Here is a 12,634-nt window from a genome sequence, read left to right as displayed (position 1 = left end):
CTACCCTTGATCGTTAGTACTACCACCAAATTCTTCTATCTCCTATTCAACACGGAGAACACACGCATTAATTTCTAATCAAAATACGTGAAGTTCTAACATGATTTGAAAAGGAAAAATATAGTTGGACACTCAAGATGCTATTCAACACTATTCAAGATGTTATTGAACACTTAGTGAGAGATAGATAAAAATAATAATATAAATATGATAGGAGATAGATAAAAAGAAATATATAAATATGATAGGGGATGGATAAAAATAATAATATAAATACGACATGTGATATAATTTGATAGAAAAAGATAGAAAAAGAGAAATTTAAAGTGTTTAATTATTAAAAATGTGAAGTGTTTAAAAAAAATAATTACTCAATTTGATAAGGTCTCACTTTTCCACTTTGTTATTCTTTCTTTTTCTCTTCTTTTCCTATGTATTTGAATGTGAGGATGGAAGTATAAAAAGTAAATAGAAAAAGGTAAAAATGAAAATATAAAGAAGTAGATAGAAAAGGTGAGAAAAGAAGAAAAGACAAATAAGTAAAATAAATAAATATTGAAATTTTTTAATAAGAGAAAAATAATACATTGGAAGGAAGATTAATTTTTTTATTGGTTTACATTAGATTAAATAAATAAGTTAAAATATATTATATTTTGATTTATTAAAATACCGTTATAGAAAAATTGTTGATTTTGATATTAATTATTTTTAATGAATTTATGTAATCCATTATGATGAACATATAATTGATTATATAGATTTTCAATAAACATGAAAAATGTAAGAGAGGTTCATATAATCGACTATGTAATAACCATGGTGAATTATATGGACAGGAAACTCCCTTGAGTGCATAATAACTTGCAATTCCCACGTGAAAAAATACATATAAAAAGACTAAAATGGTAAAATAACTTAAATCTTCACAAATCTTTTCATTTCACCTGGTGATCATAAAAATTGTGTGGGTCTCCGCAAGAAGTTACCTTCCTTTCTTTGCATTTCATTCGTCAGAAACCAGACACAAAATTCAACATCTTCACAATTCTTCACAAATCTGACTAGTTCCCTCCCTCCCCCTCCACTTGAATCATTGCTACCAAACCAAGTATTAGGGTTTTCTTCCTTTTGTACACTGGTTTTTCTCTTTCTCACTAACTTTAAGTACTAAAATATAAAAAATTAAAAGAATTAAAATATAAAAAAATTGAAAGGACCGATATATATATATATATATATATATATAAATGTTCACATAATATATTTACTAAAAATTGAGATAGACTAAAAAAATACTCAATATTATAGTATCTTTTAAGTGTAAGGAGTAAAAAATAAAAGTTGTTTAAATATAGAAGTTAAAATGTAAAAATATAGTGAGTAAAACATAAAGTGAAACACATATCAATATCATGTCACTTATTGTGCCACATTATTCATTATTAACCACATTAACTTTTTTTAATGAATAGACTAAAAAGAAACTAAAAGAGTTTGTATATAAATCAAAACAAATTATTTTTAATAAGTATAGAGTTTAAAAAATAAAATTTGTGTAACTATGAGAATCAAATGAATAACTAATTTTTAATTTTAAAGTTATAGTATACTATTAGGTATTGAGCTCCCTTCCTATGTGATGTGCAGTTCATGGAAGACCAAACCATTGAAGATATTAACAAGGTGGAAAAGACTACACTCGAGAAAGATAATAATTTGACTGATGGTAATCTCATGCGGTTGCCTGTTCACAATCTAGATAATGTTGAGACTGATGCTTCGAATGATGAGCAACATGGTGATGTTGATGATCAATAGAATGGAGATGTATTAGAAGTTCCTTTTAATGATGCTCAAGAGAAACATGATATGGTACATGATGATGATCTTGATAATGATCATGAATTACCACAACTCCCTCCTAGGAGGTCTAATAGGTTGAGACACTCGTCTTCCAGGTATTCTTCTAATGAGTATGTGACCTTGACTGATGGAGGTGAACCTGAGTGTTTTGAAGAGGCTTTGGAAAGTGAAGAAAAGCAACAGTGGTTGGATGCAATGCAAGATGAGATGAAATCCTTGCATGATAATCACACTTATCACTTGGTGAAATTGCCTAAGGGCAAGAGGGCCTTAGAGAATAGGTGGATTTTCAGGGTAAAACAAGAAAGTAATTCTACATCTCCGAGGTACAAAGCCATATTAGTGGTGAAAGAGTTTAGACAGAGAAAGGGTGTTGGTTTCAATGAGATTTTCTCACTTGTGGTGAAGATGTCATCCATTAGAACTGTATTAAGTTTAGTTGTTACTCTTGATTTAGAGGTTGAGCAGATGGATGTGAAGACAACTTTCCTTCATGGTAATTTGGAGGAAGAGATTTACATGAAACAACCCGATGATTTTCTTGTTGAAGGCAAGGAAGACTATGTGTGTAGGTTGAGAAAAAACCTATATGGTTTGAAGCAGGCTCCAAGACAGTGGTATAAGAAATTTGAGTCTTTTATGTGTGAGCAAGGCTACAAGAAGACTACTTTTGATCATTGTGTCTTTGTTATAAAGTTTTATGATGATGACTTTATTATCCTGTTATTGTATGTTGATGACATGCTTATTGTTGGGAAAGATGTTTCCAGGATTGACAGGTTAAAGAAGCAACTGGGCGAGTCATTTGCCATGAAAGACTTGGGAGCTACTAAAAAGATTCTTGGTATTAGTATCACACGTGATAGAAAAGAGAAGAAGCTTTGGCTATCACAGGAGCACTACATTAAGAAGGTATTACAGAGATTCCGGATAGAAAATTCTAAAGCAGTAAGCACTCCTCTTGCAGCTCATTTTAAATTGAGTGTTAAGCAGAGTCCTTCAAATGAAGCTGAGAAGACATATATGAGTAGAGTTCCTTATGCATCTGCGGTGGGTAGTTTGATGTATGCAATGGTATGTACAAGACCAGATATTGCATATGTTGTTGGTACAGTAAGTCGATTCTTATCAAATCCAGGTAGAGAGCATTGAAATGTTGTGAAATGGATTTTGAGGTATCTTCATGGTACTAGTGGTTTAAGGCTTTGTTTTGGAGGAGATAAGCCTACTTTGATGTGTTACTCAGACTCAGATATGGCTGGAGATGTTGATTCCAGAAAGTCCACTTCGGGCTATTTGATTAACTTTGCAGGGGGAGCTGTAGCTTGGCAATCAAGGCTACAGAGGTGTGTAGCATTATCTACTACAGAGGCAGATTTCATTGCTATTACTAAAGCATGCAAGGAGTTGCTATGGTTGAAGAAATTCTTGCAGGAACTTGGTTTTGTGCAGGACAAATACCCTTTATTTGTTGATAGTCAAAGTGTTATCCATCTTGGCAAGAATCCAACTTTCCATTCTAGGTCCAAACATATTGATGTAAGGTATCATTGGATACGTGATGCTTTGGATGCTATGCTGTTGGAGTTGGCTAAAATTCATACTGATGATAATGGTGCTGATATGATGACTAAAGCATTGCCAAGAGGAAAATTTGAAGTTTGCTGTGAGATCGCCGGTTTGGCCGTTATCTCCACATAGTTGTGAGGGAGAGATTTGTTGGGTATTGGACTCCCTTCCTATGTGAAGAAAAGACCCAAAATTGAGAAGCCCAAATTTTGTCTCACTTAAAAACCAAGTGGAGAGGGGTCTCTTAGGAATAAGAGAGAAAGAAAATTACACAGTCATCAGGGAGAGAAAGAAGAGAGAAAGAGAGCAAAAATTTGGTTCCCACGCACAGTGCAGTTTTAGTAAAATTGCGATCCCCACTTCGTTTACCGTTGGATTGGGCTGGAAATTTGACAGCAGGTTCTTAACACGGTGATCTTCGGTTTTGACCGTTGGGATCGTGGATTGGAAGTTTTTGGTTAGAGAAAACAATTTTGTACAATTGTTCTAATTTGAGGTTTTTTCTTCTTTATTCTTCAGTTGGAAAGTTTGTTGCTTTAATATATCGGTTGGTTGTAAGCATTTGTTTATGCATTTTATTAGACTCTCTTGTACCCTAATTTGATCATAGTGGAGCTTGATTGATTGACTTGTGCCCGTGAGTTTTTACTTCTCACATTGAGAGAGTTTTCCCACGTTAAAAATATTTGTGTCTCTTTGTGATTATTTTTTGCCATTTATTTGTTTTGTTGCTCCTCGTTAATTTTTGAAAGTTGGGGAAATTATTTCCGCTGCATACTTTGATACTCTTAATTATTCTGTTGTTGTTTCCCCCTATCACATACAACTATACATGTACATAATGACATATCTCGTTATCATTAGAATAATAATTTTTGGAGACCTCCTTTTTTTTTAACACTCTATCAACATTTTTCATTATTTTTTTATTTTTCTTCATATCACAATATCATATTATTCATCTAAAACAACATTTCTCTTACACGAAGTCTAATAGCATTTTAGGTGTCAAAAAAATATTTTTCCTATCTCGTAATGTTGAACTTGAGGTTTTTATATCACGATTGACCTATTAATATATGCAATTCATTATTTCCGAAATGCTCATAAAGATTTTAGCTGCCAACTGTTCAGTGTTTTTTTTTTTTTTTGATAAATAAAAATTACAATGAAAACATCAAATTTGAAAATTAATACTTTGTGTATATTGCCTGATCCTATTGATTCACTGTTCAGTGATTTAAATAGTCGTGTGTTATATACAACATGTATTTAAAAATAGTTTTTTTATTTATTTATAACAGTGTACTTAAAATTCTGAGTTGTGTTTTCTGCATGTCTAGACATTGAATTGACATGCTTTCTAACCAGACAGACTACGATTAATGGGGCAGGGCCTCAAATCGAAACATAAGTTTTTTATTTCACTGATAATAATAATTTTTCAAGTGGAAAAATATCCAAGTACTATTATAAGTCATTATTAAGATATACGACATACTGATCATCATACAGATCTTAAGCTTCAACAAATATTAAGAGGAGCATCATCTACTCCTTGAATTTATTTCACCAAATCAAAACAAAATCACAAAAGCAAAAACTACTTTTTAAGATGATCTTCTATTGAGCAACCCTTCTTCAAGCCATTTTTGTCATGGATATAATCAAATTAGCAGTCTCAAATTTCTCCACCTCCATTAGTTGCACAAGTTTCTTCTGAAACCTGATAAATATTTCATCTATAACTTGTGCACCAAATTTTGCAGATAAGAGAGACTCCATTGCAGCTCTTGTGTATGTGGCTATGAATTCAGCTCTTCTATTTCCGTCAAGGAAAGAATCATCATCACATTCATTTATACCCTGATCCCTAGGCACAGTGAAAATCTCAAATCTTTGAAGAAACAGTGACTCTTCTTCCTGAATCACATTCTTAATTTCCTCAATCGTAGGTTCATAAGTTGGTATGTTAAAGGAGTCCAATTTTGCTTCTTCAATCAAACCCTGCATTGTATACCTTAGTCTTAATTATAATGTGTTATATTTTAAATAATTAATTTTAAGAGAAGTCGATTGGTAATTAATTAATAAAAAAAATATTTAGTATTTACCTCCAAGAGCATGTCACTCAGTGTTAAGCTAATTACTTCCCACAGGCTTTTTGAAAGAGTTTCATTTTTACAAGTGCAAGGAAGCACCAAGACCATTGCTCCTCCAGGCACAAGTTCCTCTGAACGTGATTTTAGAAACAATCTAAAACCTTCTTGAAACTGCTTAAGGTAAGCTTTGTATATTGCTGGAGGGCTTGTGCTAACTATGTGGCAGTTGCCCTTGTTAAGTGATTTAATCTCCTTAGTCAACCCCAATAATGGATCCTATAACCATAATATGATAAATATATAAACTCACTTATTTAGGAAGGTAATTTGGATTTTTCACTATTTTCATTTTTAACATGTATATTTTTACTAGTAATTATAAAAATAACTTTTTTTTTTATCTTTACTTTGAGTTTCATTACCATTTTTTTTAATGAGTATAATAAGTATCCATTAACACTTTTACATTGTCAATCAATCATCACAATCAATATTCATATATCTTTTAAGGTTATTATTGTAAAAGTCAATTAACAAGTTTTTATTTGGATAAATTTTTTTACAAGTATTTTTAGGAAATAAAATTAAAGATAAAAATTAAAATAAATTTTTCCATAAATTAAAATTAAATTTGTATATTTTAAAAATAATTTTTTTGAGAAATTAATTAAAAAAATTCTTAAAATTAACATATTATGAACTAATTTTAAGTTATGAAATAGTTAATTTTTTCGTTTCATATTTTCTCTTCTATAAGCGCTTTTGAAAGAATTTATCCCAACAAATCCATAGTAATTTGTAACTGGATGATAGGTAGACTATTGGTGCATGGCTTATTAATTTTGATCATAACTTTGATCTGAATTAGAGGAAAAAAGAACAAAAAGATAAAGAAATAGTTTATTTGACCTGAGAGAGCCAGTGTAGACTGTTGGCTGAATGAAAAAAGTTAATGGAATTATTGGGAAAGAGCCTCCCATGGAAGGATCCAGGAGTGGCATTAATAAAGCACGAACCAAACTTGTGCCCTTTTTCTTCTTCCAATCTTGTATAGAAATCAGGAAGTGACTTGAAGATGGTATTGAAATCATTTCCAAATAAATCATTGAGATAAAATTGGAATGTGGGTAGTTCACAATTCAAGCTGGTGCATGTGGTGTCAACTATGTCAATAATATTTGATGTCACAAGAAGTGTATTTGATCCCACGGAGCAACCTAAATCTGCCACTTTCATGCACGTGGGAGAATAATCACGATATAGTTTCCTTATAGTTTCTTCAAGTATGGGCTTGGCTTTCAGCATTAATTTTCTCTGCATGCAATTAATAAAATCAAAGTTAGATCATTATATATAAAGAAGCAAAACAAACAAATTAATATATATATTAAAAGATAATACTTGTAGCGAGGAGTTGTTTGCATAACTCCTTTCTCCCTCGCCACCATTCATGTGAAGGAATTGATCTCTTTCCATTGATGAAGCACCCGATGAACCCATAATGATCGATTAATATTTATCAAGTATAACGCACCAACTGTTGATATATCACACTTCAACATTAGTTTCATCATCATTTGTATGTCATAGAAAGGATAAAACTAATGCAGAAATAGAGAGTAGAAAAGATGTTTGGATGAATATAAATAAAAGGGGGGAGAATTTACTACTAACTTAAATGAGTGAAAGCATAAGTGAAAATAAATAAACAAATTATAAAAATGTTAGACTTAACACAACTACTTCAAAGTTAGCTTATTTTAGACTTAAAAACTACTTTATGTTTGGGTTGACTTATTTTAGACTTAAAAACTACTTTAAAGTCAGCTAAAATTAAAAGCTTTAAAAATAAAGTAAAAGTTGTTTAGTAAATTTTATTTTTATTAGATTTAATGCTTCTTTTAAGTTAAGATTAAATTGGTAAAAAATTAAATTTATTTATTTTATTTATACTATTGTATTAGTAAGAATATCTCCCAACTTTGTGGAAAATTAATCTCCATCAAGATTTTAACTGTATTAAAGTTATCTCTTTCAACATTAATTATTTATCCCTCAATAAAGAATAAATTGATAAAATTAGAAAAAAAATATTATATAAAATTAAATTATCAATATTATTTTACTTTAATGATAACAAAAATATAGAAAAGTACAAATCATAAAGCATTGGAAACTAACTGTTTATTTTTAAACATCATATTTGTGTTTTGAAACAACATTTTGAGATGTTGATTTCAGAAATAGTTCAAACAAACATAATGCACAGCATTAAGCAAGAAAGGATGAGAAAGTCTTACAAACTGAGTCCTCCTCTCTAACCAGCCAAGAGAGCTTTCTCCTTCTATCTGTTGCTTCTGCTTTTTTTCCAATCTAAGTTTAGAGTATTTATAGACCCTTTTGGATAATGTATTTAATTTCAGACAAGACTGCATGGTCAAGCTTTAATTGAAATGATCAATTTTCAAATTAGGCTGCAAACCAACATAGTTGCAGACTGGGAATCGGAACAGCAGCCATCTCAAAATTCCCAACAAGTCCCTGAATAGGCGTCCCTAAATGCAATTATTCTAAAATCTAATAATAAAATAACAATGTTTCGCAGATTTTACATGTTAATAATTATTAATTAGGAAGTCAACGGACGGGTAGTACTTGTATTAGTTTTGTATTCATTTTTAATGGATATTCATTAAATGGATATTTGTATATATTTTTTTTAAAATATTTGTGGATTTTATGTATATTTATTTTAAAAATTATAATTAAAAATGATTTTTAAAAAATATTTTGATAATATTTTTTTCTAATAATTTTTTTTAAAATAATAGTTTAAAAATCAAAACTTAAATTATTCAAATATTATACACAATTTTATTAATAAAAAATTTTAATTTAAAAACTAAATTTAAATATTAAAGTACTTAAATTTCATAAGTTTTAAAAAAAATTAATAAACTAAAATAATTTAATCCCACAAGTCAACAATAAAAGTTAAAAAAAATTATATTATTTTAATATCAAAATTTTAAATAAAAGAAATTTAACTAATATCATATTTTCACTTAATTCATGTTATATATTTTAAGAAATAAATTTAAGTAATTTTATTATAACGTGTGTGTGTCACACACTCCTACTTGTGATTGAGAGAAAGGGATCACTAGCCAACGAGAGGAAGGGGGTCATCACAACATGTGAGAGGGAGTTTTTGAAATGGGAGGGTTTTTCAAATTTATAAAAAAAAAAATTATAATGTGTTTGAATGAATGAATATTTATTAAAATATTTTCATAAACATGGATAAAAGGTGTCAAATTACATAAGACTCGTGTATTAGTTATTTTATATTTGTATTGTATTTACGTGTGTCCATACTTTGATATCATTACGTATGAAAAAGATTTTTTTCCAACATCACAACTACCAACAACTCTGAATAAATACTAAACTCAATTTTTTTAAAGTAAAACCTTGACTACCAACAAGTCTGAATAAATACTAAACTCAATTTTTTTAAAGTAAAACCTTGATTTCAAACATTGTGTACAGAAAAAAAAACGTAATTGGTAATTCGTACAAGCAACAATATAAAAAAAAATATATATATATATATATAAAAATGTAGAACTTAACATTTTAGTTGAAAATTGAAATCGATAAATTCAACTCTTAAGTTAAAAAATTCATCCAATTTATATAATTTGAGCGGGCCAACCAGGATTATAAAAAGAAGAATGTATCTATTCTCATTGTTAAATATCTTCTCTTTCCATTTTTAAATTTTATTTAAGTATTTTTTTTTCTTTCTCTTTTTATTCATCATCGTTACTTGTTTTTTTTTTCTTCTTCTTTTTCCTTTTTATTTCATGGCGCTCTTCATTTTTCTTCTTTTCTCCTTTCATCGTTTAATTAGCTTATCTTTTTTTTTTCTCTACAAAATAATACGATCAAAACAAATCCTCCAAATCAATCTGTCCTTTATAGAGAGAGTCCTAGTTAATTACAACAAATTTGGATTGATCTTACTTACTCTTTAATTTCACAGTGTAACAATATATGTATACCTTATATTACACACACTCCATTATCATATATATCATCTTATCTTATTAAACTTATATATATATATATATATATATATATATATATATATATATATATATATATATATATATATATATATATATTTCGTGTCTTCTTTCCTAGATGCATCATTATTAATGCAGTCCCAATTTGTCAAACTAGATCGAGGGACGACTAGGAAAAATTGTAGTGATAAAACTAGAGGGACAATTGGGCCAAATTGCAGTGATCATTTTTCTTGCAATTTGCAACCATCAATTTTCAAATTATGCACTTATTTTTTGTCTGATGTTGTAAATAGAGTGGGTTACATATTGCCCAAATTGAACAAGGCCAAATAATTCGATAAAACTTTCTGGTTTTCTAACTATTTTTCATAATTAGTTCAAATAAACCGTGCAACATTAATTATAACATATATCTAAAAGTATAATATGATATTATGATAAATTATATCATTGTTATTTTTTTTATTCATGAAAATCAAACTCAATAGTAAAAGAGTTTACAACACTCGCACACATGTTCAACTAACTGAGTTACACTTGTCTACTAAGTACTAACTCACACTCTTAAGTCATTATTTTTAATATTTGTGACATACTGATATATAGATTTTAAGCTTGAACTAGAGTAGCTTCTTCAGTCACCAAATCAAAAACAAATCCACAAAAGGATTTTTAAGATCTTCCATTGAGAAAAACCTCTTCAAGCAAGTTTTGTAACGGACATCACAAATGTACCACTCTCCAATTTCTCCACCTCCATAAGTTGCACAATTTTCTTTTGAAACCTGATGAATACTTCATTTACAACTTGTGCACCAAAACTTACGGACAAGAGAGGCTCCATTACTGCCTCTTGCGTGCTTGGTGATGACTTTGGCTCTTATATTTCCATCAAGAAAAGAATCACCACCATCATCATTTATGCACTCATCCCAAGGCACGTTACAAATCTCTAATCTTTGAACAAAGAATGACCCTTCTTCCTTAATCACATGCCTTACTTCCTCAATCGTAGGTTCAAACACTGGTATGTTAAAGGAATCCAATTTTTCTTCTTCAATCAAACCCTGCGGCATGTATATATTCTTAAATATAAAGACATGATTAATTTCAAGAGACATTAATCAATAAAAGAAAATTTGTTATTTACCTCCAAGAACATGTCATTGAGTATTAGACTAATTATTTCCCAACAAGTTCTTCTAGGAGTTCCAGTGTTGCCGGAAAACACCAAGACCATTGCTCCTCCATACACAAGTTCTTCCGAACGTGATTTCAGAAACAATTTAAAGTCTTTTTGAAACTGATTAAGGTAAGCTTTGTATACATTTGGAGGGCTTGTGCTAACTATGTAACAGTTGCCCTTGTTAAGTGATTTTGTCTCCCTAGTCAACCCCAACAATGGATCCTACAACCAAAATATTATTTTATCATTATTTTTTGCTTTGTTTATTTCATTATTTTCATACAATTTTGGTAGTTTGAACTGCCACATTCTAAATCTAAAAAGTCATTATTAACGTAGTGAAAAGAATTATGGCGATGTAAGCAATCATTATTTATGTAAATAATGATGATTTTAACCACTATTATTTCTAATAAGAAACATTATTTACTTTTTTTTTTTTGTAGTGAAATAAATTCAATCTAGCATATTTAAAATATGTATTTTTTTTCTATAAAGAACACAAGTATCATTTAGCAGAAACAATTATTTAAAATTATTATGGACAGAACTTTTCTTCCAAATATTTTAATAATTATGATGTACAGAACTTAAATTCAAAAATATTAATTAAACTGCAATAACATTGTATCAGTTAATTTGTGTACTCAGTTATTTACGAGTGTTTGATTTGTTTACTATATATTCTTTTTTAACATGTGATTTTTTAATAGTAATTTCCCTCCATTACTTAATCCCAAAATAAAAATAAAAAAGTCAAAAGTAAAATCAATAGAAACTGAAAGCAAACCAAACAAAAATACAAGTGTTGACATAACATGTCAAATTAATTCTCAACCAGCTTATAGAAAACAAGGAAGAGTTAGTTTGTCTGACCTGAGAAAGCCAATGTAGACTGTTGGAGGAATGAAAAAGGTTTATGGAATTATTGGGAAAGAGCCTCCCATAGAAGGATCCAGGGGTTGCATTAATAAAGCATGAACCAAACTTGTGTCCCTTTTCTTCTTCCAATCTTGTATAGAAATCGGGAAGTGACTTGAAGATGGTATTAAAATCGTTTCCAATTAAATCATTGAGATAAAATTGGAATGTGGGTGGTTCAGGATTGAAGCGGGTGCATGCAGTGTGAACAATGTCAATAATATTTGATGTCAGAAGAAGTGTATTTGGTCCCACGGAACAACCTAAATCTGCCACTTTCATGCACTTTGGAGAAGAATCACGATACACCATCGTTATGTTTTCTTCGAGCATGGGTTTGGCTTTAAGCATTATTTTTCTCTGCAATAAGTAAGATCACATGAATATTGAAGAAATACAAACAAATTAATATAAAGATAAAAGATATATAATACTTGTAGCGAAGAGTTGTTTGCATAACTCCGTTCTCCCTCGCCACCATTCATGTGAAGGAATTGATCTCTTTCCATTGATGAAGCACCCAATGAACCCATGATCGATGCCTATCGAGTATCACCTACAGACCGCTGATATATTGTACTTTAACATAATCTCTTTTTTGGCTTTGGTATGAAATGAAAGGATAAATCTACAAGAGATACAACGTTGGAAATATGTGTTGTTTGTTTGGATTTATTTAGCCTCTTTTATTTGTAACAAAATTATGGAATTGAGGATTTACGCATAAATATATTTATTATATAATTAAAATTTATAATAATTTATATTTTTAAATATATAAATTATATTTATATTTATGATAAATAATTTATATTTTAGTATAAATTATTTTTTATTTATTAATAATTTATTTTAAAATATTAATATTTAATTCATAAATAATTTTGATAAATAAA

At 29.3% G+C, this 12,634-nt stretch overlaps 1 protein-coding gene and 1 pseudogene across 2 annotated transcripts; both read right to left on the bottom strand.

The window, feature by feature from the left end:
• Window positions 1-4,894: 4,894 nt before the first annotated feature.
• Window positions 4,895-7,909, bottom strand: LOC109814706 (putative caffeine synthase MTL2). Its single transcript, XM_020379198.3, has 5 exons — window positions 7,838-7,909; window positions 6,939-7,074; window positions 6,447-6,851; window positions 5,550-5,813; window positions 4,895-5,442 (listed from the first exon to the last, which is right to left on the bottom strand). Exons 2-5 carry the CDS (start codon window positions 7,035-7,037, stop codon window positions 5,077-5,079), a joined length of 1,134 nt encoding a protein of 377 aa, XP_020234787.1. The 5' UTR covers window positions 7,038-7,074; window positions 7,838-7,909; the 3' UTR covers window positions 4,895-5,076.
• A 1,922-nt stretch (window positions 7,910-9,831) lies between these two features.
• LOC109814692 (putative jasmonic acid carboxyl methyltransferase 1 pseudogene) lies at window positions 9,832-12,357 on the bottom strand (annotated as a pseudogene). Its single transcript, XR_014433566.1, has 3 exons — window positions 11,694-12,357; window positions 10,782-11,039; window positions 9,832-10,698 (listed from the first exon to the last, which is right to left on the bottom strand). The product of XR_014433566.1 is annotated as a putative jasmonic acid carboxyl methyltransferase 1 pseudogene (transcript).
• Window positions 12,358-12,634: the final 277 nt, after the last annotated feature.

This window comes from Cajanus cajan, chromosome 4 (genome assembly GCF_000230855.2).
Source record: "Cajanus cajan strain Asha chromosome 4, NIPB_CcT2T_4, whole genome shotgun sequence".
NCBI lineage: Eukaryota > Viridiplantae > Streptophyta > Magnoliopsida > Fabales > Fabaceae > Cajanus > Cajanus cajan.
The sequence above is the reverse complement of the archived record's forward strand: the minus strand, read 5'-3'. Positions and strand labels throughout refer to the sequence as shown.

Coding starts and splice junctions, on each gene's coding strand:
- LOC109814706 (XM_020379198.3), bottom strand. CDS start 7,037: ATGGGTTCATCGGGTGCTTCATCAATGGAAAGAGATCAATTCCTTCAC. Junction 6,852..6,938: donor CAAACAACTCCTCGCTACAA/GTATTATCTTTT, acceptor AATTGCATGCAG/AGAAAATTAATGCTGAAAGC. Junction 5,443..5,549: donor TGAGTGACATGCTCTTGGAG/GTAAATACTAAA, acceptor TATACAATGCAG/GGTTTGATTGAAGAAGCAAA.